This window comes from Spermophilus citellus, assembly GCF_964194105.1.
Source record: "Spermophilus citellus genome assembly, chromosome: 2".
Taxonomy (NCBI): Eukaryota; Metazoa; Chordata; class Mammalia; order Rodentia; family Sciuridae; genus Spermophilus; species Spermophilus citellus.
Window position 1 is genome coordinate 179,312,182 of NC_138183.1, and position 25,217 is coordinate 179,337,398.

The window sequence follows — 25,217 nt, forward strand, 5'->3', positions numbered from 1 at the left end:
ACTTTGATCTCAGATATTCAGCACCTGGTATTAAAGTAATAGTAAATAATAATGTAGTCATGGCACTAATTACCTAAAGTAACCTATTGATATAAATAAAGCTGGCAGCTGGCCCTCTCTACCATTCTGCCATTCTTTTCCTGTCTCTGCATCTTGTCTCTGTGTCTCCTTTTGTTTTCCTTACATTCATTTGTATATCCTGGAAATTAATGCCTTATCTGAGGTACTAGTGGTTAAAAAAAAAAATCTCACATTTTGTAGGATCTCTGTTCGGTTTCTTGATTGTTTTCTTTGCTGTGAAGAAGCTTTTTAGTTTGATACCATCCCATTTATTGGTTCTTGATTTTACTTCTTGCACTTTAGGAGTCATATTGAGGCAGCTGGTTCTTAGGGCCACATGTTGGAGAGTTGGGCCTGCTTTTTCTTCTAGTTAAGTTCAGGGACTTTGATGTCTAACACCTAGGTCCTTGACCCACTTTGAGTTGAGTTTTGTGCAGGGTGAGATATAGGAGTTCAATTTCATTCTATTACATATGGATTTCCAGTTTTCCCACCACAATTTGTTAAGAGGCTATCTTTTCTTCAAGGTATGTTTATGATGCCTTGTCTAGGATAAGATAAAAGAAGAACAAACCAGCACCAAAAGTCATAGAATACAGGAAACAATAAAAATCAGAGCCAAAATTAATAAAATTGAAACAAAAGAATTTAAAAATCAACAAAAAGATGGTTCTATGAAAAAATAAACAAAATTGATAAACCCTTAGCTAAGCTAATTAAAAAAAGAGAAACCCCAAATTACTAAAATTAGTAATGAGAAAGGAAATATCACCATGGACATTACTAAAATACAGGCGATAATCAGAAACCACTTTGAAAATCTATACTCCAATAAAATAGAATGTCTTCAAGACATTGACAAATTTCTAGAGCCATATGACTTATCCAGATTGAACCAAGGGGACATAGAAAATTTAAACAGATCAATTTCAAGCAATGAAATTAAAGATGCCATCAGAAGCCTACCAACAAAGAAAAGCCCAGGACCAGATGCATTCCCAGCCAACTTCTACAAGACCTTCAAAAGAGAATTGACACCAATAATTCTCAAATTATTCCTTGAAATAGAATAGGAAGGAACTCTTTCAACTCATTCTATGAAGGTAGTATCACCCTGAAACCAAAACCAGGCAAAGACACATCAAGAAAAGAAGATTTCAGACCAATATCCCTGATGAACATTGACTCAAATATTCTCAAAATACTGGCAAATCACATACAAAAAACATATTAGAAAGATAGTGCACCGTGATCAAGTGGGGTTCATTCCAGGGATACAAGGTTGGTCCAACATATGGAAATCCAAAATGTAATTTACCAAATCAATAGACTTAAAGACAGGAATCACATGATTATATCAATAGATGCAGAAAAAGCGTTTGACAAAATTCAGCATCCGTTCATGCTCAAAACACTAGAAAATCAAGGAATATTACATCAACATGATAAAAACTATATATGCTAAACCCAAGGCCAAGATTATTCTAAATGGAGAAAAACTGAAAGCATTCTTTCTAAAAACTGGAAGAAGACAGAGAGGGCCACTTTCACCACTCCTATTCGACATAGTTGCCGAAACCCTAGCCAGAGCAATCAGACAACAGTAAGAAATTAAAGGAATGAAAATAGGAAAAGAAGAACTCAAACTATCCCTGTTTGCTAATGACATGATTCTATATTTAGAAGACCCAAAAACTCTACTAAAAAACTTCTAGAACTCATAAATGAATTCAACAAAGTAGCAGGGTTTATTGAACACCAATAAATCAATTGCAGTTCTATACACCAATGATATATCAGCTGAAAGGGAAATCAAGAAAATTGTCCCCCTTTACAATAGCCTCAAAAAATAATTTTGGAATCAATCTAACAAAAGGGGTGAAAGACCTTTTTAATGAAAATTACAAAATAGTAAAGAAAGAAATTGAAGAAGACCTCAGAAAATGGAAAGATCTCCCATGTTTCTGGATAGGCAGATCAATATTATCAAAATGGCTATATTACCAAAAGTGCTATGTAGATTTAATGCAATTCCTATAAAGATCCCAGTGATGTTTTTCACAGAAAAAGCAATCATGAAATTCATTTGGAAAATAAGAGGCCTAAAAGAGCCAATGCAATCCTTAGCATTTGAAAAGTGATTCAGGAGGCATCATAATACCAGACCTTACATTACACTACAGAGCTATAACAAAAACAGCATGGAATTGGCACCAAAAGAGACATGGAGACCAACAGAACAGAAGACATAGAGACACACCCACATAAATACAGCTTCTTTCACATTTTAACTTGGTCTGTTTTCTTTCCCAATCATTGTTAGGAAAGTAAATTTGTAGGCTTTTCCTGTCTCTCTTTCTCTCTGTTATCTTCCTGTCCTCCAACCATGCCAGGGTCACAGTTCAGGATCAAGGAATTCTTTCATTATTTTCTGCTCTGTTAACCAAATTCCTAGTACCCATAAGTCTCAAGCTGTCTAAAACTGAGTTTCAGAGTGCTTACTTTGTCTCCCACCTCTTAAGTCAGCTAGTTGTTCTTTTACCACTTTGTTTTTGGGCTGTGGAGGAGTCGAGGGTTGCTGCCTAGATCCCCTCCACTATCTTTAGTCTAAGTTCAAGTCATAACCTGGCTTGCTGAAGATGGGCAGGTGAAATTATACTTTGGTTGAGAAGCAGATATAAGGTGAGCATATGGTTTTTCAACCTGAAAATGAGAAACTCTGGGTATATGAAAGAAGTCAGAAATATGAAAATTTATAGTGTAGATGAAGGATTTATAGTTCATTTTTCCTCCTTTTGGGTCCTGAGCTCTGGAACTAAGACTAATAGGTAAAAAAAATTTAGGAACATTAATTTTGATTCATATAACAAATATATATTTACCATAAGAACAATATGGAAATTATAAAAAGCTATCTCACAAGAGATAGCAAGGATATTGTACTAGATTAAAATTTTTTAACGTTTGCATTGCAGACATTTTAGGTCAGATACTTTTTTGATGGTGTGTTATACTGTGCAGTATAGCATATTTAGTAACATTCTTGACTTCTGCCCATTATATGCCAATAGTACCCCCTAATTTTGACTACGAATGATGTCTTCAGATATAGCTAGATGTCCCTGAGGAATGAAGCTACTCTGTTGAGAACCACTATACTAGAGTAATAGTATCTAACACAGCTTAAAATGCTCAGGAGCCCCAAGGTGCTTGATTCAAAGCCACTGTAGGAAAAGTCTAGGACGCAGTGGAGAAATTGGGAATTTTTAATCTCTGTTCTGGAAATTCAATCTTGGGTCAGCATCCTGCTTTCAGCTGGCCTGCATATAATGATTCTGAACATCATTATCTAAAAATATGTTTTGCTTTCTCAACTAGAATGCTTTTTATAATTCCATGAAAATTATTTTGGTTACCATGAGTTTCTGAATACTGTCATGTGGTACAGAAATTTATGAGAGGATTTGATTACTTTTCAAATTTAAAATTATTTTTTCATAGTTACTGTCATGAATTAACCATAAAAACGTTTAGATATGAACCTAAAGCAAATTAGGGTAACAGTCTAACAAGGATCAAGTGTTTAAAATTATCATTTTTTTTTTCTATGAAATCCCAAGTTGTGGAAATAGGAACATACATTGTTCTTGGAGAACAAACATTGGTTTACTGACTACCTTGGGAAATAAGTGATTGGATTGGTAGAAAGAGACAGTAGAAATTTTCCTCCCTTCAATGAAGTTCCATTAGATGCAAAGGGCTCCTGAATCTCCCTGTGGGGAGCCTTCAACAACAAGGGACAGTGCCCCTGGGTGTTTCTTAAGATAGCCTTATAAAACCTGGGCACTGAGATTCTGGGTCCAAACAGGCTTGTTTAGAAGATGCAGAGTCAGAAGGATGTTGGAATTAAAGATGTTGGATGCCTGGAATCAATAACCTTTATGATTTTTATTCTTATTCATTTTTTTCAATTAGGAAAATGTTTTAATTATTTCTTCTATTTCTACTGTACCAGAATTTCTCAGCAGAGTAGTCATTAAGAGGAGAAAGAACAATAGTTGTTGGTGTCTGCATCTTTAGATCTCTTAAAGAATAATGTTCTCTGAAAATTCTCGAAGAAAGGAAGTGATAGAGATAGATATGGAGATAAGAAGAGGAAGATGAAGAAGAAGGAGGAGGAAGTGGTGTAGGATGAGGAAAGAGAAAGGGAAGGAGGGGAAAAAGAAAGGAAGGAAGGAAAGAAAAGGCATTTTTTAAGGCCTTAAATAGTTTAGAAAATGCTGTTTAATATCTATTACTTTTAGAAACCCAGAGTGCCTATTAATATGTTAATAATTTTGAGAAATTCTTTAATATAATCTCACGAAATTTTATTCAACCATTTAGCTAACATTTTCTCAGTTGCCTATTTTTGAGTATCTGTGTAAACTAATATCTTTATCCTGGGAACTACCCTCTTTTTCTTTCCCCTATTCACACTCCAAAGCCTGGGAATTCTTATTTGTACTTTGTATCTTGTCTTAATATCACTTCCACTGAGAAGCTCTCACATTCCCTATTATATTGTTTCTATTTTTCCTTTAGCCTCTTCCTCTTGTGAGTATCCTATGAACTTTCTTGAACACCAGTGTCATTAAATTATTGGCTATTTCCTGAGTTTTTCCTAGAGCATTAGATCAATGAGACTTTTCAAAGATTAATTTGTATCTCATTGTCTGGCACATAGTAATCCAATACTATCTGTTGAAGTGAAAAACACCTGATATCTAATTAGTGTCTGGAATCTTACTTGAGAAATCCTCTATAGATATTATCTCTTCTCTAGCTATTTTTATTACTCTCTTAATTGGAAAATGAAGCCAGAGAAAAGGAAAAGTTAGAGGGTTAAGGAGAAAGGAGAAATACTCATTGCCAAACTTGCTGTCAGTCAGGGAAAACTTACAAGTCAAGTTCTAAGTCTAATCATTGAGGTCATGATGCATATTTCTTTTTAATGGAGAACAGGAGAGAGAAATGTGCATATGACTGTGGTGAAGGTGGTTGGGCAAGAACCACCAAAGACAAAACCACACAATTTCTGGGTACATCTGGTCTGAGATGGAAGTCATTTTTCATCTCCCCTCTCACTTTCTCAGGGATAACAACCATGGAGAATTATTTCCTCCTAACTTCTAATCTGATAAATGCTTTCCATATTTCTTAGATTCGTTTCACAATATGTAGGTTGAAGTGGATCTTTTTTTTTTTATTGGTTGTTCACAACATTACAAAGCTCTTGACATATTATATTTCATACATTAGATTGAAGTGGGTTATGAACCCCCAATTTTACCCCAAATGCAGATTGCAGAATCACGTCGATTACACATCCACAATTTTACATAATGCCCTAATAGTAATTGTTGTATTCTGCTACCTTTCCTATCCCCTACTATCCCCCCTCCCCTCCCCTACCAACTTCTCTCTCTACCCCATCTACTGTAATTCATTTCTCTCTTTGTTTATTTTCCCATTCCCCTCACAACCTCTTATATGTAATTTTGTTTAGCAATGAGGGTCTCCCTTCATTTCCATGCAATTTCCCTTTTCTCTCCCTTCCCCTCCCATCTCAAGTCTCTGTTTAATGTTAATCTTTTCTTCCTACTCTTCCTCCCTGCTCTGTTCATAGTTGCTCTCATTATATCAAAGAAGGCATTTGGTATTTGTTTTTTAGGGTTTGGCTAGCTTCACTAAGCATAATCTGCTCTAGTGCCATCCATTTCCCTGAAAATTCTATGATTTTGTCATTTTTTATTGCTGCGTAGTATTCCATTGTGTATAGATGCCACATTTTTTTTATCCATTCATCTATTGAAGGGCATCTGGGTTGGTTCCACAGTCTAGCTATTGTGAATTGTGCTGCTATGAACATCGATGTGGCAGTGTCCCTGTAGCATGCTCTTTTAAGGTCTTCAGGGAATAGTCCGAGAAGGGCAATAGCAGGGTCAAATGGTGGTTCCATTCCCAGCTTTCCCAGGAATCTCCAAACTGCTTTCAAAATTGGCCGCACCAATTTGCAGTCCCACCAGCAATGTACAAGTGTACCCTTTTCTCCACATCCTCGCCAGCACTTGTTGTTGTTTGACTTCGTAGTGGCTGCCAATCTTACTGGAGTAGATGGTATCTTAGGGTGGTTTTGATTTGCATTTCTCTGACTGCTAGAGATGGAGAGCATTTTTTCATGTACTTGTTGATTGATTGTATATCCTCCTCTGAGAAGTGTCTGTTCAGGTCCTTGGCCCATTTGTTGATTGGGTTGTCATCTTATTGTCTAATTTTTTGAGTTCTTTGTATACTCTGGATATAAGGGCTCTATCTGAAGTGTGAGGCATAAAAATTTGTTCCCAGGATGTAGGCTCCCTATTTACCCCTCTTATTGTTTCTCTTGCTGAGAAAAAACTTTTCAGTTTAAGTAAGTCCCATTTGTTGATTCTAGTTGTTAACTCTTGTGCTATGGGTGACCTATTAAGGAATTTGGAGCCCGACCCCACAATCTGTAGATCGGAGCCAACTTTATCTTCTATCAGGCGCAGAGTTTCTGATTTGATATCACGCTCCTTGATCCATTTTGAGTTAACTTTTGTGCATGGCGAGAGAAAGGGATTCAGTTTCATTTTGTTGCATATGGATTTCCAGTTTTCCCAACACCATTTGTTGAAGATGCTATCCTTCCTCCATTGCATGCTTATAGCCCCTTTATCATATATAAGATAGTTGTAGCTTTGTGGATTAGTCTCTGTGTCCTCTATTTTATACCATTGGTCCACCCGCCTGTTTTGGTACCAGTACCATGCTCTTTTTGTCACTATTGCTCTGTAATATAGTTTGAAATCTGGTATCGCTATACCGCCTGATTCACACTTTCTGCTTAGAATTGCTTTTGCTATTCTGGGTCTTTTCTTTTTCCATATGAATTTCATGATTGCTTTATCTATTTCTACAGGAAATGCCGTTGGGATTTTGATTGGCATTGCATTAAATCTATAGAGAACTTTTGGTAATATCGACATTTTGATGATGTTAGTTCTGCCTATCCATGAACAGGGTATATTTTTCCATCTTCTAAGATCTTCTTCTACTTCTCTCTTTAGGGTTCTGTAGTTTTCATTGTATAGGTCTTTCACCTCTTTTGTTAGGTTGATTCCCAAGTATTTTATTTTTTTTGAGGATATTGTGAATGGAGTGTTTTTCCTCATTTCCATTTCAGAAGTTTTGTCGCTGATATACAGAAATGCCTTTGATTTATGCGTGTTGATTTTATATCCTGCCACTTTGCTGAATTCATTTATTAGTTCTAGTAGTTTCTTTGTAGACCCTTTTGGGTCTTCTAGGTATAGAATCATGTCATCTGCAAATAGTGATAATTTAAGTTCTTCTTTTCCAATTTTTATGCCTTTAATTTCTTTCGTCTGTCTAATTGCTCTGGCCAGTGTTTCGAGAACTATATTGAATAGAAGTGGAGATAGAGGGCATCCCTGTCTTGTTCCGGATTTTAGAGGGAATGCCTTCAACTTTTGTCCATTCAGAATGATGCTAGCCTGAGGCTTAGCATAGATAGCTTTTACAATGTCAAGGTAAGTTCCTGTTATCCCTAGTTTTTCTAATGTTTTGAACATAAAGGCATGCTGTACTTTATCGAATGCTTTTTCTGCGTCTATCGAGATGATCATATGGTTCTTATCTTTAAGTCTATTGATGTGGTGAATAACATTTATTGATTTCCGTATGTTGAAGCATCCTTGCATCCCAGGGATGAATCCTACTTGATCATGGTGCACTATTTTTTTGATGTGTTTTTGTATTCGATTCGCCAGAATTTTATTGAGGATTTTTGCATCTAGGTTCATTAGAGATATTGGTCTGTAGTTTTCTTTCTTTGAGGTGTCTTTGTCTGGTTTCAGGATCAGGGTGATGTTGGCCTCATAGAATGAATTTGGAAGAGCTCCCTCTTTTTCTATTTCCTGAAATAACTTGAAAAGTATTTGTATTAATTCTTCTTTAAAGGTTTTGTAAAACTCCGCTGTATACCCATCCGGTCCTGGGCTTTTCTTGGTTGGTAGTCTTTTGATGGCTTCTTCAATTTCATCCATTGATATTGGTCTGTTCAGATTGTGTGTATCCTCCTGACTCAGTCTGGGCAAATCATATGACTTAAGAAATTTATCGATGTCTTCACTATCTTCTATTTTATTGGAATATAGGTTTTCAAAATAATTTCTAATTGTCTTCTGTATTTCTGTAGCATCTGTTGTGATATTGCCTTTTTCATCCCGTATGTTAGTAATTTGAGTTCTCTCTCTTCTTCTCTTCGTTAGCATGGCTAAAGATCTGTCAATCTTATTTATTTTTTCGAAGAACCAACTTTTAGTTTTGTTAATTTTTTCAATAGTTTCTTTTGTTTCAATTTCATTGATTTCCGCTCTGATTTTAATTATTTCTTGCCTTCTGCTACATTCGCTGTTGTTTTGTTCTTCCTTTTCTAGGGCTTTGAGATGAAGTGTGAGCTCATTTATTTGTTGGTTTCTTCTTTTTTTGAGGAATGACCACCAGGCGATGAACTTTCCTCTTAAAACTGCTTTCATTGTGTCCCATAGATTCCGATATGTTGTGTCTGTATTTTCATTTATCTCTAAGAATTTTTTGATTTCCTCCTTTATGTCTTCTGTAACCCATTGATCATTCAGTAACATATTGTTCATTTTCCATGTGATGTAGGGTTTTTTCTTCCTTCTTTTATCATTGATTTCCAGTTTCATTCCATTATGATCAGATAAAATGCATGGTATTATCTCCACCCCTTTATATTTACTGAGGGTTGCCCTATGGCATAATATATGGTCTATTTTTGAGAAGGATCCATGTGCTGCTGAGAAGAAATTATATCCATTTGATGATGGTTGATATATTCTATATAAGTCAGTTAAGTCTAGGTTATTGATTGTGGTATTGAGTTCTATAGTTTCTTTATTTAACTTTTTTTTGGAGGATCTGTCCAATGGTGAGAGAGGTGTGTTGAAGTCTCCCATAATTATTGTGTTGTGGTCTATTTGATTCTTGAATTTGAGGAGAATTTGTTTTATGAATGTCACAGCACCATTATTTGGTGCGTAAATATTGATAATTGTTATGTCTTGTTGGTGAATGGTTCCTTTTAACAGTATATAATGACCTTCTTTATCCCTTTTGATTAACTTAGTCTTGAAGTCGATTTTATTCGATATGAGGATGGCCACCCCTGCTTGCTTGCGAGGACCGTGTGCGTGGTATATTTTTTCCCATCCTTTCACCTTCAGCCTGTGTATGTCTTTTCCAATCAGATGTGTCTCCTGGAGGCAGCATATTGTTGGATTTGTTTTTTTAATCCATGATACCAGCCTATGTCGCTTTATTGGAGAGTTTAAGCCATTAACATTCAGAGTTACTATTGATATGTGGTTTGAACTTCCATCCATGTTTGATTGTTTATCCTTTTTTTAAAAAAATTTTAGTTTGTTTCTCCATGATTGTCTTTCCCCTCGCCCTCTGTCTTTAGTGAGGCACTTCCCACTGATGGTTTTGGTTATTGTTTTTCATTTCTTCTTCTTGTAGTGTTTTGCTCAAAATGCTTTGCAATGCTGGTTTTCTGGCTGCAAATTCTTTTAACTTTTGTTTATCATGAAAGATTTTTATTTCGTTGTCATACCTGAAGCTTAATTTTGCTGGATACAGAATTCTTGGTTGGCATCCATTGTCTTTCAGTGTTTGAAATACATTGTTCCATGACCTTCTTGCTTTCAGTGTCTGTGATGAAAAATCCGTGGTTAACCGTATTGGTTTACCCCTAAATGTAATCTGTCTCCTTTCTCTTGTAGCTTTTAATATTTTCTCTTTGTTCTGTATATTGGATATCTTCATAACAATGTGTCTTGGCGTTGGTCTACTGTGATTTTGTGTGCTCGGTGTCCTGTATGCATCTTCAATTTGTATATCTGTTTCCTTTTTTATTTCTGGAAAGTTTTCTGTAATTATTTCATTCAGCAGGTTTCTCATTCCCTTGGTTTGAATCTCTGTACCTTCTTCTATCCCGATGACTCGTAAGTTTGGTTTCTTCATGTTATCCCATAACTCTTGGATGTTTTTCTCGTGATTTTTTACCAGCCTTTCTGAGTTGGCTAGACTCTTTTCAAGATGGTATATTTTGTCTTCATTATCTGACGTTCTGGTTTCTACTTGCTCCACTCTGTTAGTGATACTCTCAATTGAGTTTTTAATTTGGTTTATCGTTTCCTTCATTTCTAGAATTATTGTTTGATTATTTTTTATAATCTCTATCTCCTGATAAAGATGCTTAACTTCTTCTTTTATCTGTTTATGGAATGCATTCTCAATGTGTTCTTTCGCTGCTTGAATTTGCTGTCTTGTATCCTCTTTAAGGTTCCATTCCATCTGTCTTAGGTGTTCCTTGAGTTCTTTATATGACCATTTTTCTGATGACTCTAGGTCCTCCTGAATATTTAGGCTGTCCTGCATTGTTTGTACTCCTTTTCTTCCTTGTTTTTTGAAGCTGCTCATGTTGCTTCTTGTTCTGTTTGACTGCTTAGTTACTGTTTACTCCTATAAATTAATTTGATGCTTGGGAGGAAAGGTATTTGAAGGGAAGGGAAGAAGTCTCTAAAGAGAATGAGAGTAGGCAGGTAGAATTCAAGGAAAAAGGGGGGATAAGAAAAATGAAAAGACTAAAGAAGAAAAAGAATAGGAACTAAAAAAGAAAAAAAAATTAAAAAAAAATAAAAAATAAAATAATAATAATAATTAAAAAAATTTAAATTGAAATTAGTAGAAACAAAAATTAAAAAAATATTTTGGAAAAAAAAATTAATAAAACAACAAGAAAGAAAAAAATGAAAATGAAAGAAAACCCCCCCCCCCAAAAAAAAAAACCTAATAAATGCAGTCTTAGAGTTTGATTAACTTCTCTTCCAGTAGATGGCGCTGTGCCCACCAGGTCAAGTTTCTCCTGTCAATACGCGGGAACCAATCTCTGTGAAGCAGCTCCTCCCAGACTGGGCGAGTCTCCAATCCTGAGTGTCTAGGGCCTCCTCATGTGTCTATTCACTTCCCACTTTTTCTCTAGCCAGGCCCCTCTCACCACAATACTGGCTACACGCCAAGTCTGCTGCTCCCAGGAGCCCTGTTTTCATGAACGACTGGCACACTCTTCCAGTTTGCCATTCCCTCAGACCCTAAGCTTGTAGCGTTTGGGGCTGAGAATCCTCAGCGGATTTTACTTGCCCTCCAGTATCCACTTCCCCGTAGCTGGTGCAAGAGACCTCAGCAGTCAGCCCTGGTGGGAGCGGTAGTTCCGTTCCGCGGGACTTGCACCACCTCTGATTCCCTCGGGCTGGCTGTAGCACTCACGGGAGAGCTGGGAGGGGCCCTTACGGGAGAGCTGGGAGGGGCCCTTAAGTTTTCCCGATGTGTGGAGAGGGAAGGCTATGGGATCACACACCTGTTTCAAAGAAGTTATCTCCTCCTCAGCAGTCTGATGACGTTGTTTCCCTTTGCCGGGCAACCAATTCAACGGGTGGGTCCTTCTCTCCCAAGCCCCGTTTCAAACCTGTGGCCACTACTTATGAAGGCTCGGTAGGCATTTACCTTCGTATGATGAGAAGGGCTGACCAGTTGTTTCAGCCGGACGAATTAATGCCGAGTCATAGCTGTTTGTCTGCGGGAAGCAGGTGACCGGGAGTTTGAATTCAGCGGGTCAGAGCTCAGTGCGTGTTCTCGGATCACTTGGATTTTAAATTGTCACTCATCTTATCAGCTGTTTCATTTAATTCAGCACCTCATTCGCGCGTTGAAGTGTCTGCTCTATGGGGCTCCGCGGGAGGCGGCGGCGGCCCCAAGAAGAAATTCTTGTTGGTCTTTACAGAACCACTTCTCCACAAAAGCAGTCTGTTTTAGCACATGATTCTACTTAACAGATTTTGCCCTCTCTCTTGCTTGGCCATGGCGGCCGCAGAAACCCAGGGAGCTGCCCAGGCGCCCAGCAGCTAAGGCAATGGCGGCAGCCAGCAGCCTGAAGTGGATCTTGAAGTGGATCTTGTTTGGATTTTCTAGTCACATAAGACATTCATTGCTTATGTTTTATTATCAGTCTAATTTATAACTGTTTTTTAAAAATATATTATTTTTAAATTATCAAAATTTAAATCATTAGAATAATTGGCTTCCAAAGAAAGTTTTAAGACAAAGGAAATTATTATAAGAACATATGTATACTATGTAGTGTATATTAGGTATAGGAAATGGTAGATAGCTTTCCCAGATTTGGGGGATGAAGCAGCTGCTAGCTAGATCAATCTTATTATATATCCCCCAAGGAAAATTTTGTTTTCCTAAATGGGAAACTAGGCATTTTCTTTGCAGCCTAGAAATGAATTTGAATAGAGTGAACATTCTTTAAGCTAAATTTACCTTATCTATTATGTAAATTTAATGACTTTTCCTATAATTTTCTTCTACTTGTCCAATTATGTCTACTTGGCACGTACATATAAAGTACATGCTTTCAAACATTTTCATTGCATGATTTCCTGAAGGGTATCATTAAAGTAAAACAAAGCAGCTTCTCATAGGTGATTGCCACTACAAAGTGGGTATATTTCCTTGATTGTCAAGGATAATAATCGCTACAAATTAGGTGACTAAAAGGTTCTTTCATAGCCTTTGCAAATATTATTTTCATTCATGGTACATTTCCAAGACATGTATTGTTAACTCTATATGACACAGGAAACAATGTGATGTAGTCAGGTTCACTTATCTGCACAAAGTCACACAGCTAGTTGAGTGGTAGAGGTGAGATGCAAACAGATTTGCCTTTAATTATTCATACTTTCTGTCTCCTGCCACTCTCCACCTCTCAATTATCCGGTCATTCATATTTCTAATATTTCTATTACTTTTGGAGATTCATGGTTTTGGAGTTAAAAACAACAACAACAAAAACCCCCAAAACTTACCATTTAGGAGAGACGTTTATTACAAATATTAAAGGGTATTTTCCCCAGAAATATATTGTAGTTTTAGATTTTCCATACTATTAAGTTCTTCTAGTAATGTGGAGAAGTGAAATTTAAAACCAAGTAGTAATTATTTTCATATGCTGTGCCAGTATTAGGAAAAGTCAAGTCTATAAAATATACAACTGTCACAATTTTAGTAGTCTTGAGTTTAATCTCATTTTTTTTAATGGAGATTAAGCTTTTAAAACTGAAAATAGTTCAACTTCAAAGTACAGAAATTAAGGTACAGATATACTGTTTCAGTCAAAGTAAGCTTAGACACTGTCTTATTAGGAATGCTTGTTCATGACATCTACTTTTCTAGATAAGGGAGACTTGATAATTTAGTGGATTTTCTCAGGAAGTCGCAACTGTTCTCTTCTAGTGTACCAGTGATCTCTCAAGGTTGAACCCTGAACATGTTTGCTGACAAGATTGATGAAAGATAATCAGAAGGCAGTGAGCAGGGTTAGACCATGGATTTCTGGAATCCTACAACTTGGATGGAGATTTGGATCTCCTATTACTAGTATTATGACCTCTGATGTGATAATTAACCTACTTAACATTTGATTTACTGCTTCAAAAAATGTGGTTAAAAATAGCAACTTTTCTTTGGAATTACTATAGATATTAATTAAAAATGTATAACTGAGTGCTAAGTATGACACTTGGTGTATAATAAAATCTCATAAATGGATGTTGTTACAGTTGTAGTTTCAGATTTTGAATAAAGGATCAAGACATGAATTGAACTGATTTTGTTGGCTCATCATGCAGTATATTATAATTGACAAAGCTCTGGCTACAGGTTCATTTAGAATCAGTCATTTGCGGGACAGATGATTTTCCTCTGTGGTTTCTTGCCTTAAGGATGAACAATGTCTGAGGTTGAGTTTCCTGAGAAACAGATCATGAGGCAGATATTAGTACATCAGAGGTTTGTTGGGGAGTGTGCTGTGGACAACCCAATATGATTGAGGGATGAAGAAGACAGGCAGAACTTGAACTAGCTGGTATGGTAAGGGCAGAGACCTCCAAAGGTCTGACAGGCGCTCGGCAGAGAAAATGATAGTTCAGAGTTGTCCTCTCTAGAAATCAGGGTACCAAATGGTTTTTCCTTCTAATTGACCAGTTCTTGAATCACAGGAAAGTGGGGATCTAAAGCTCCAAATCTCAGTACTTCTATTCCAATGGAAGAAAATTTAAAGTGGGATACAAAAAGCCATGCAGCAGAACTTTTGTAAGTGAAAGTAGAGTGAAAGTGAGATTCAAGCAAAGAGCACTCTCGAGAGAGTGGATGGTCTCTGAGCAGAGAAGGATAAAGGAGACAATGCCACTTTCAAATTTATTGCTGTTTCATGTTTGCCTTAAGAACTGGGGAACACCTCTGCATTCTTTGTCAATCCTTCCTCAGGTGGGGTGGAGTTTTTTACTCTAATTGGTCCTCTCTGGAACTGCTCTGGTGGCCATCCTATTCAGGGGGGCTTCATCTATAAGTCAACCCCTTGTTAATGTGGGGACAGAGGTCAGTGTCCATTCAGAATTTACAGTAGTATGACTGCTTTTCTAAAGAAACCTCCCTTCTCAAATACACAAATACATCTATGGCCATAACTTGTAGGTTTATCCTGACCTTGGAGGACCCTATCAAGAGTTAGTCTCATTGATTCTTCTTTTTGGAGACATTTCCCCAATTAGATCCCTTTATTTTCTATTTGCCTATTCTTAAGTTCTGTGGTTCTGGTATTTTTTTTTTCAACAAGTTATTTACTAATTTGTGTTGGAAGTTGTTTAAAGAACACTCTAAAAGTAAGTTAAAACCTGTGACCTTGCCAAATATTTCACTGCTCATTACTAACTAATACCTAATGCTTAAATTTGGGATGGTTCCAGTGCAAAGCACTTAGACACATAGAGTGAGGTAGCTTTATCCTGTGAATAGAAATTCCTGGGTAGAGTCCCAGAAGTGAACATTCAGCACGCAGCACTTCCAGCAGCTGAGAGAATGATGAATGGGTATTTTGATCCAGTCAGAAGGACATGGGGAGGCAATTCAAGCTGTGCACCACAGTGTAACATTACATATATGGTATTAAAAATATTCATTTTGAGTGATAATTCTACTTAATTTTTCTTAAAATTGAGACACATAAATACCATTTTATGTAAATGGTATTTAATTGAAATTAAAAATGGTATTTATTTGAAATTAAAAAATCTTCAGTCCAAATTTATTTGCACTGGATAAATCTAAAGCATATATTGTTTAAGTTATCCAAATCACCAAATTGATGATGAAGTCAGAACTAGAAACAGGTTTCCTGATTCTTCTCTGTCTTTAGACTTTTACTGACATAAAATCTGTATAGAATTTTACATTTTTGTTCTTCAACTATGCAATGAATCTCTACAAGTGTTTTTTAGCTATGCTCTGTAATTATGATGGTTTAGATTTCCTTTGAAAACACATATTTTATTAAAGTATGATCTCAGCTGATTTAGAGGTATAAATCAGAGAATATTTTTAAGAAAATCAAACTTGAGAAATCATGAAGACTAGGGCTTGCTCCAAAATGTAACATCTCTTCATATTTATCTGATGTAGAAATTATGCTCCTTAGTATTTTTTATGGGTTCTCAATTATAGAAATAATATAGACTCTGTCTTTTTAATTATGGTAATTGATTGAAGCATATATGTATATCTCTATATCCTTCCATTGTTATTATTATTAAGAAAGAAAGTGCATTTCTGACGTGTATTCAAAGCCAAATGATTCATTGTTTTTAAGCTTTGATAAGTTGTTTTCACATGTATTTTACATGTTTTTCCATCTTGCTGCTAGTTTGTTGTATTTTTATATAGAATGCCTACATTTGCCATTATTTTTCTACTTTGTGTTTTTAATCTTTCAAATGGTCACTTTTAGAATAATTTTTCCAATTTTCAATGAAAACCAGAAAAGAATGGCCATGGATCTTTCAAGGATCTGCAAAATCATAGTGTTGTAATTTATTTTGTTTTGTGGAAGTAACTACAACTAAAAACTCCACACCAGCCGTTTTGATCTCTGGTCTTACTACCAACTACTTATTACTTAAAATTGTTTTACTTTACTTATTTCACAGCTCTTTTGCTGGGAAAATTTAGGAACTCAGCTGGATTATGGTTGATTAGCATAACAACACTGTCTCACCAGGAGATACTAGGCACAGTGGTGGAAATTTCCCCAGAAGGTCATTAGTGGGATCATAACAGTATGTCTGAGTTCTTTGAAAATAAAATATCATCTAACTGCTCTAGTTTGGATGTTTTCCAGAGGAAAAGAAACTGTTCTCTCAGTTCCTAATGATAGTCTCCATATATGTGAATTCAGACAGGTCAGTGCAGTCAAGAGTAAATCTATGGTTTGATATTAAACTTAAGTTTATTCAGTTGAAATTTTGGATCCCTCTTTTCACATGGAAAAAATAAAGAAAAGCTCCTTTCTTAACTCACATCTTATAGCTATTGCCCCATTTCTCAAATCTTCATTTCTTTTCTTCTCATTCTCTCTTAAATCTACGACCATTTTGTTTTCAGCAACATTCCAATGAAAGAGTTCCAAGATGAGTAATGACCATATTACTGTTAAATCCTTTGATCATTTCCCAGTGCTCAATGGGCTAGATTGATTAGCAGCCTTCTGTGCAGCTGATCATTCACTTTATTAAACTATTTTTTCTCATTTTGTTTCCAAGGCATCTACCCATCTGAATTTTCTGACTTTCTGATTACTTTCATTAAACTTTTCTTTTCATTGTTTTTCCTTGTCATTCCCACAAATTCCAAATATCAGAAAACTCTATCACCTCTTCCTTGAACCCCTCTTCTTTTCTAGCTATAAACATTTTCCTGATAATCCTTTCAGCCATATTGATGCATCTATATATAATCTCTCAAATTTTTATTTCCTGCTCAGATTTCATCTCTGAAGTTTAGGTTCATATGTGCAAGTGTCTACCAGACATTTAGGTCACTGGCTTTTACTTCGACTTAAAAAGGAGCCACTGGAAATTCTGAGTAGAGAAGTCACTCCAGACGGCTTACTTTTAACTGTATAATTTTGGATATTGTAGTAAGGTTAGATGAAAGTAGCAAGAGCAGAAGCTGGGGGGTCAGTTAGGAGGCTGATGTGGTCATCCAGACAAGGTATGATGATGGCTTTGAACAGAATGGGGACAGTGGAGGTGCTAAGAGGGATCAGATTTTGAATATATTTTAAAGTTAGATTTTATAGGATTTCTTCCACTGATTGGATATGACATGTAAGAAAGAGAAGTTAAGGTTGTCTTTAAAGTTTTTGGCTTGAACAACTGGAGTTTCATTAACTAAAATAAGGGAATAGGGAGCAAGTTCTAATGGAAATTTATAGAACATGGTTTGGACCATGTTGTTCAGAGGTAGCATTCAGTGTGTTTGCATTAAATATTTATTCTGTGACTTACTGGTAACCCAGCCCTGCCTTCTAGTGTACCCATAATTCCCACATCTAGAGCCCTTTGTCTTTTGCCTCTGCTTGCCTTTGGGTTTATGGAGCAGTAGTTGTTTGGTTTGTGCTCCCAGTGAGTTGAATCTGGGGTCAAATCACCCCATATACAACTATAAGCATGAATTATTTTCTTAATTATCTGTTCCAACCCTAGCTTCCTCTTAACTGCTGTTGAGCCTGAGCTTTTCCAATGCTATGATGGAAAGATGGGCTTGCTTCACAGTGATTGCCTTTTGAAGGCATTGGGATTTCAGCTTAATATGTTTTGTTCAGCAAAACCACAATCTTCCCCACCTGCACCTTTCAAAAATTTCTTGCATCTCTCTTATCACTCCCTGTGTTATCTTTGCCATTGTTGTTTGTAGTTTTATATCTTCCAAGTGGTTATTTTAGTTTAGTATTTTAGATAAATACACAAATTATACACATATCCTCTCATGCTTTTAGAACACTTCTCATTTGTGAAATTATGTGAGCTCCTAACACAGTCTCATGAACATTTTGGACATTGAATAAATATTTCTTGAGTGTATGAATAAATTATGGAATTGTCTACCTGTGAAGTACTTATTTATTCTCAGGTTAACTCTTTAATTTTTTTTCAAAGATACCTATTTTATTCAACTGACACTTATTTTATTCAACTGATATTTATTTGTTCTCTTGACATCCTTTATGTATAGGGTGCTATGGAACATATGATAATAATTTATAAATATGAAAAAATTATGTAAAATAGAGATTGATGTAATATTTGTTATAAAATTCAAGTAAGTAATCTGAGGGCCTAGAAAGTAAAGAATTTTACTAGTAGGGAAATTCAGTAAATTTTCATAAAATAGTGACATTTGAGATAAGTCTGAAAGAGTTGCCAAAGGTCAACATGAAAAATATAAATGAAGTCATTCTAAATGAGTAAGCTCTAAGTAAGGAGATGAAAAGGACAGAAAAATGTATTCAATAGTAAGAGATGGTTCATCAGGATTAAAATGGATGAAGGTTAAGGATGGAATATAAAGGTAAAAAAATCTGGAACAAATTGTTAGGTGGTAGTGATGAGCAGTGGAATGCAAACCAATACTATGCCAGGATCACAGAGTTTAAAAAAATTACTTTAGAAGTAAATGAATAACTGAATAGCTTATAGAAAATAGCATGTGCATAAACTTTGAGGATAAACAGGTAGAAATAAACAGGTAAGAAATATGTCAAGAGGGGCTGAGGTTGTGGCTCAGTGTAAGAGTGCTTGCCTTGCAAGCATGAGGCACTGGGTTCAATCCTCAGCACCACATAAAAATAAATAAATAAAATAAAGATATTGTGTCCATCTACAACCAAAACATTAAAAAAAAAATATGTCAAGAAAGAAAGGTCAGTGGGATTAATTCCTGATAGGATCTGTTGGGGTCATGGTAAAGTTAGGTTTTATGAATATAGGCTTCTCAATGTATTTCAGAAGATACATTTCTTTAGAAACACAGGCACACTAAGGTAAGTTCTGTTTGCCAGTGACTCCAGTACCCACATTAACATAGGATTGACTTGTAGATGAAACTCCCCTGAATAGAATGGTCACCATGACAATTCCTGAGAGGACTTATTAGGGTCAAAAACTCTACTGCCAGTTGTGAAGAAGGAGTTAGTTGAACACCTGATTTTCAGGGTGCAGAAGGTAGATCCCATTTCTCAAGGCAATCATACAACAGCAATAAATTTGAAGACAGCACTTTTTTCACTGTCATTCTCTGCTCAGAGATGACCCACTCTTTCTCAAGAGTGCTTTTTGCTTGAACCTTACTTGACTTTCATTTATAATAAGGTTCTCTTGCTTAGCTTTTCATATCTGACTTGAAATTTCCTTAGTTAGGCCATAAGAATCAAGGTTTGGTGCTTCAGCTTCCCATTTTCTGTGACAAGATGTGTTTTGCTATTGGCCAGAAGAAAGAAAAGAACATGTGTGTTTTTCCAAAGAGGGCAAAAAGGATTCATCAATAGGAGATTGCTGTGGACATTTTCTTTGGGGATATTCTATGAAAGGAATTGAGAACTGATTGAATGCTGGTAGCAAGAGAAATAAGTAATGATTTTTATGATATTTGAGCCTCTGTTCTGAAAAGGATGTAGGATCCATTTCCAGGTATAGGAGATTAAGAAGAAGAAGATAATTTGAGAGCTAACAGCAATTTTATTAAATTTAAAGTGAATTTAAGGTAGATAAGTCTAGGAGATAGCAGAAATATGAAACTAGAGCTTGGGAAAAAAAGTTAAATTGAAGACCTGACAAAAATGACTAAAGAATGCCATATTATGTGATTATTTTATCTGATTTAACAAATTTGGTTACATGAAAATTTAGATGTTGTTATTTTGAATCATTTTTAGTTATTATTTCAAGGCTCTTGATGTACAAATGAAAGCACTGCAGCTGTTAAATTACTTTTCCATGTTGAAGGAATCTTTGTGCAGCAATATCATTTTTATATTAATTCCCAAATATGAGTTATGCAATATCTTTTTATATTTTTGTGAGACTATTATGAAGTCACTAGTCATTTCTGCATATTAAAAACTCAATGCCATATTGAACCAATAATTGGATAGAAAATATTATTTTAACTAAGGTATAAAAATATATGTTCCTATAGGTTTATCATTACAGATCGATTTTGCCATTCTTCATTTCTTCTGTCTTTAAGCTTAGGTGATATGTATTTGATGTATCTATTGGGGCCTACACACTCCATATTCTGCATCTAGGAAACTGAAGTAAGACTCAGTAATGTATTAATGTCTACATGTAAATTAAAATTTTAAAATATTTTAAAATATAGACAACAATGGTCCATAATTAAAAATAGAAGTATATGAAATAATTATGTGACCTCTCATTTTCTCTGTCTTCAATTTTACTTCCCAGCAGTTAATATTCCTAGTAGCTTATTATGTATTCTCTTCAAACATTTTTTAATAAAGAGAAACTTGTAAATACCATCCATTTTATCTTAATGTGAACTTAACCACTCATTTTTTCCATAATTTTTAACTGAAAATTGTCATGAGCATTTATTTCTTTTTTAATGTTCTAGGAGAAACAATATATATATCAACATTTCCATTATTTCTTCTCTTGGAGAAGTTTTCCATACTATTACAACATCAATGAGAAAGATTTTAAGAATCAGGACTATATGGTTTAGACATTAGTGAATCTGAATATTATTTGTGCACAGGTAATAAAATGAAATTTTAAGAAAGATCTCCATTCATTATTTTCATACCATATATGCTAAATTCATTCTGTATGTTTTTCTGTGAAGAGCCGTTTCAAATATGTGTTGATATTCCTAAGTGAAAAATGTATTAAGATCTGTCTCTTAAATTCTAGTTGGTTGAGAGATGGATCAGTGACATACAGAGACATAATTCCTAAGAAGTTGAGAGAAAAACATTTTGTTCTGTGCATTAAAAATTAGACTAGCTTCAGAGGCTAGTTTACCATTTTTATGCATTAAAAATTAGACCAGCCTCTGAAGCTATGTGTATAGATTCATCCAACACATTGGAGAGGAAGGTTTGCAGTCTCCTATGAGACTGAGGGGATGTTAAATATTATATGCAATTACCTTTTGCAACGTCTGCAGTGAAGGCATGGAACAGATGTGACTATTTGGTGAAATGTATACTTTCTTTTAGAATTCACTATGAGATTAAGTTAAAGCCAGCTGTACACCAAGGTACATACAATGATAAATCTTTTTTGTCCTCCATTCTGATATCTTCTTGGCTTACATTACATTCTTTTTCTTTTTTTTTCAGTACTGGGGATTGAACTCAGGTTAACCACTAAGCCACATCTCCCACCCTTATTTATATTTTATATAGAGACAAAGTCTTGCTAAGTTATTTAGGGCCTCATTAAGTTGCTGAGGCTGGCTTTGAACTCGCAAACCTCCTACTTCAGCCTCCTGAGCTGCTGGGATTATAGTTGTATGCCACTGCACCTGGCACATTATATAACTTAAGATCTAGTTTCCAATGAAGGAAACATCAAATGACATTTGGGTAATCAGATCGATAGTTCAGAACTCTATTGAGATTCTTGCTTTCTGCAAGCTACAAATTTTATTTCTGGAAGGTTTTGGTCAGCTTTAAATAGTATGAAATAAAAATGGTAGATAGCATTAATAGATATAATTTTATTTGGAAATTTACTAATTACCACACTGGTTACTATCAGAGCTATTAATACAGAGAATATAAATTAAATAAATACAGAATCATAATTATAAGTACAAATTATAATTAAATTAGTATTAATGATGTTTCAAATATGATTTAAAACATTTTAATTTGTCTTGTGTCTCTTACTACTGTTACCAGTAATAATCCTATCAGAAAACCTCATTTTTAAAGTAGTAGTTTGGAAATTCCATGCTACATTAATTCCCCTCCTTCAATATAGGTCATATGCTTTTAGTTAATTTATAATTTATTCTGAGCAGATGGTTAATATCTACATTTTTATTTAATGTTTTCATTGATTTACAAACTTCTTTCACTCTTTAATGAGTTGTTGACCTATCTACAAAGTATTATTTTCTTCTAATCTCCTTTTCATAGAGCAATCTTAAATGACCCACGTCAGTTGGTCAACCCAGTTGGCTCTGAGGTCTTGAATTTTCTTTATGTAATCATGGGGCCTCTCAGCACACTGCCATTTTCTTTCATCTTTGTTTTAATACCTCCCATTTATCCTTGATTTATATTGTTTTACATACATTCTACTATTATTTAACAAGTATCTTTTTTCTTCTCTTTTGATTTTTTATGTAATCCTCACTTCTATTCCCTATCTTTACTTTAATGAAGACAATGGCTTGCCACAGTTAAAAACCATGTAGTCTAATAGATCTAGTCTAAATTCCATCTTGTCTAGTTGTATGATCTTGTAAATTTAATTCCTTTTCAGTCTCAATTACTTCTTTAATATAAGGCAGCTCTTCAAGGTTATTGTGAGATTTTGGAAGTAAAATAGCACCAGCTCTGGTAAATGCCACTTAAATAACACTGAGTCACCACAGGCAGATGAGCTCTTAATACAAAACCCTTAGGTTAAATGCTTTTTCAGAATCCATAATTATTCATGATCTTTAAATGGTATACATATTCTATATGTTACTTAAAACTTCCAATAAGTGAGTCAACATTTGTAAACAAATTGGTAATTCTTTAGGACAATAATTCTGTGTGAATTATTATATAGAAATATGAGCCTCCCCCAACATGATGGAGATTAGGGCCTACTTTTTCTTCTATTAGACGCAGGGTCTCTGGTTTAATTCCTAGGTTCTTGATACATGTTAAGTTTTGTGCATGGTGAGAGATAGGGGTTCAATTTCATTTTGTTGAATATGGATTCAGTGTTCCCAGCACCATGTGTTGAAGATGCTATCTTTTCTCCATTGTATGTTTTTGCCACCTTTGTCTAATATAAGATAATTGTAATTTTGTGGGTTAGTCTCTGTGTCCTGTATTCTGTACCATTGGTCTACCAGTCTGTTTTGGTGTCAATATCATTGCTGTTTTAGTTACTATTGCTCTGTAGTGTAATTTAAGCTCTGGTATAGTGATGCCACCTGCTTCACTCTTCCTGCTAAGGATTGCTTTAGCTATTCTGGATCTCTTATTTTTCCAGATGAATTTCATGATTGCTTTTTCTATTTCTATGAGGAATGTCATTGGGATTTTGATTGGAAGTGCATTAAATCTATATAGTGCTTTTGGAAGTATGGTCATTTTGATAATCAGTCTACATCCAAAGTACTTAAAAACAGCATACTACAGGGACATAGCTACATCAATGTTTATAGTAACACAATTCACAATAGCTAAACTGTGGAACCAACCTAGATGCCATTCAATAGATGAATGGATTAAAAATGTGGCATATGTACACAATGGAATATTACTCAGCAATAAAAGAGAATAAAATCATGGCATTTGCAGGTAAATGGATGGAGCTAGAGAAGATAATGTTAAGTGAAGTTAGCCATTTGCAAAAATCCAAATGCCAAGTGTTTTCTTTTATATAAGGAGGCTGATTCTTAGTGGGTTAGGGACTGGAATCATGGGAGGAATAGACGAACGCTTGATAGGGCAGAGGGGTTGGAGAGGAAGGGAGGAGGCATGGGGTTATTAATGATGGTGGAATGTGATGGTTATTATATCCAAAGTACAGGTATGAAGACAAAAATTGGTGTGAATATATTTTGTATACAGAGATATGAAAAATTGTGCTTTATGTGTGTAACAAGAATTGTAATGCATTCCACTGTCATATATAAATTTAAAAAAAAGAAATCTAAGTCTCCTATCTTCAGTCTTCCATCAGTTGAGGTGAGAGGTGTGATAGTACCACCAAATGGATTATGAAAACATTCATTATTCAAACTTTTAAGATTTGGAATTATGGATAAAAGGCTAAGAATCTAGAAAAAAAGGGGGTTCTTTACTGCCTTATTTATTGTGGTCTGATTTTTTTTTCTTATTTTGAATACCTGCATGCTTTCTAGATTTTTTAAGTATGGGATCACAGACACTTTTTCTTTCCTCCGGTTCCACAACTAATTTTCTTCCACAGGTATCCTCGAGAGTCCTTTTGAGAATGAAAGGAAGGAAGGAAATAGAACTATTTTAAATGTGAACATACTTAAATGGACATAGCAAGTTCATGTCACATTTACAATTTTTTTCTCTCTAATTTGTCACAATGTGAAATATATAATAATATTTGGAGAAGAATACACAGAAATCATTAGTATTCATTTCTTGGTTTATGAGGAAGCCTGGCTCCTTTTATATATTTTAATTGGAAGATGATTTAGCAGAATTTGTAGTTAAATACAATGTACTAGCAATTTCAGATTGTATGTATTTTATTGTTTTACGAAAGTACTTATAAGTTTTTGAGAAATATAGAGTGTCTTATTGATGAGTTAGCATTGCTTTTTCTTTATGAAATGAGGGTCAGTATAGATTTAAGTCTGTTCTCTCATTACCTACTGTTTTATGAAAATGAATGTTGTGATTAAATCATAGTCAGGTAATATATAATTATTCATCAGAATTAATTCCAGAATTTATTTTTTTCAGTGTCCTACTGAAACCAAAGCAACATTTGGGGTTCATCTTAAAATAGTAGGAGACTGGACAGGTATGTAAAACATAGAGGGTTAACATATGTGCTTTGATAATAATGGGTCATAGCAATAATTTGCATGTGTTTAAGTTGTATAATTACTAATACTCAAGGAGAAGTGTATGTGTTTCAATCTATTGTTCTGATTTCTTTCTTTGCTTCTACAGTTTTGACATGTAAGTTTTGTTTTTGTAAGATATATTTTTTAATTAGTATACCTTGAATATCAGTAACTATCAGCAAATCATAATTTTCTCCCTACTAGTCAGATATACTGGTAATAGTGAGAATGCTGAAATGTGTTTTAGAAAACATAATTTTAGAACTCATGCTAGGATT

General features: G+C 34.9%; 1 protein-coding gene across 9 annotated transcripts in view; it reads left to right on the top strand.

Moving 5' to 3' along the window:
- NOX4 (NADPH oxidase 4) overlaps positions 1-25,217 on the top strand; it is a 189,392-nt gene that overhangs the window by 106,073 nt on the left and 58,102 nt on the right. For all 9 annotated transcript variants that reach the window (XM_081281667.1, XM_081281669.1, XM_081281675.1 and 6 more), the window contains one exon: positions 24,833-24,893. In XM_081281667.1, coding sequence (XP_081137793.1) covers positions 24,833-24,893 — 61 coding nt within the window. The remainder of the gene's footprint in view (positions 1-24,832; positions 24,894-25,217) is intronic.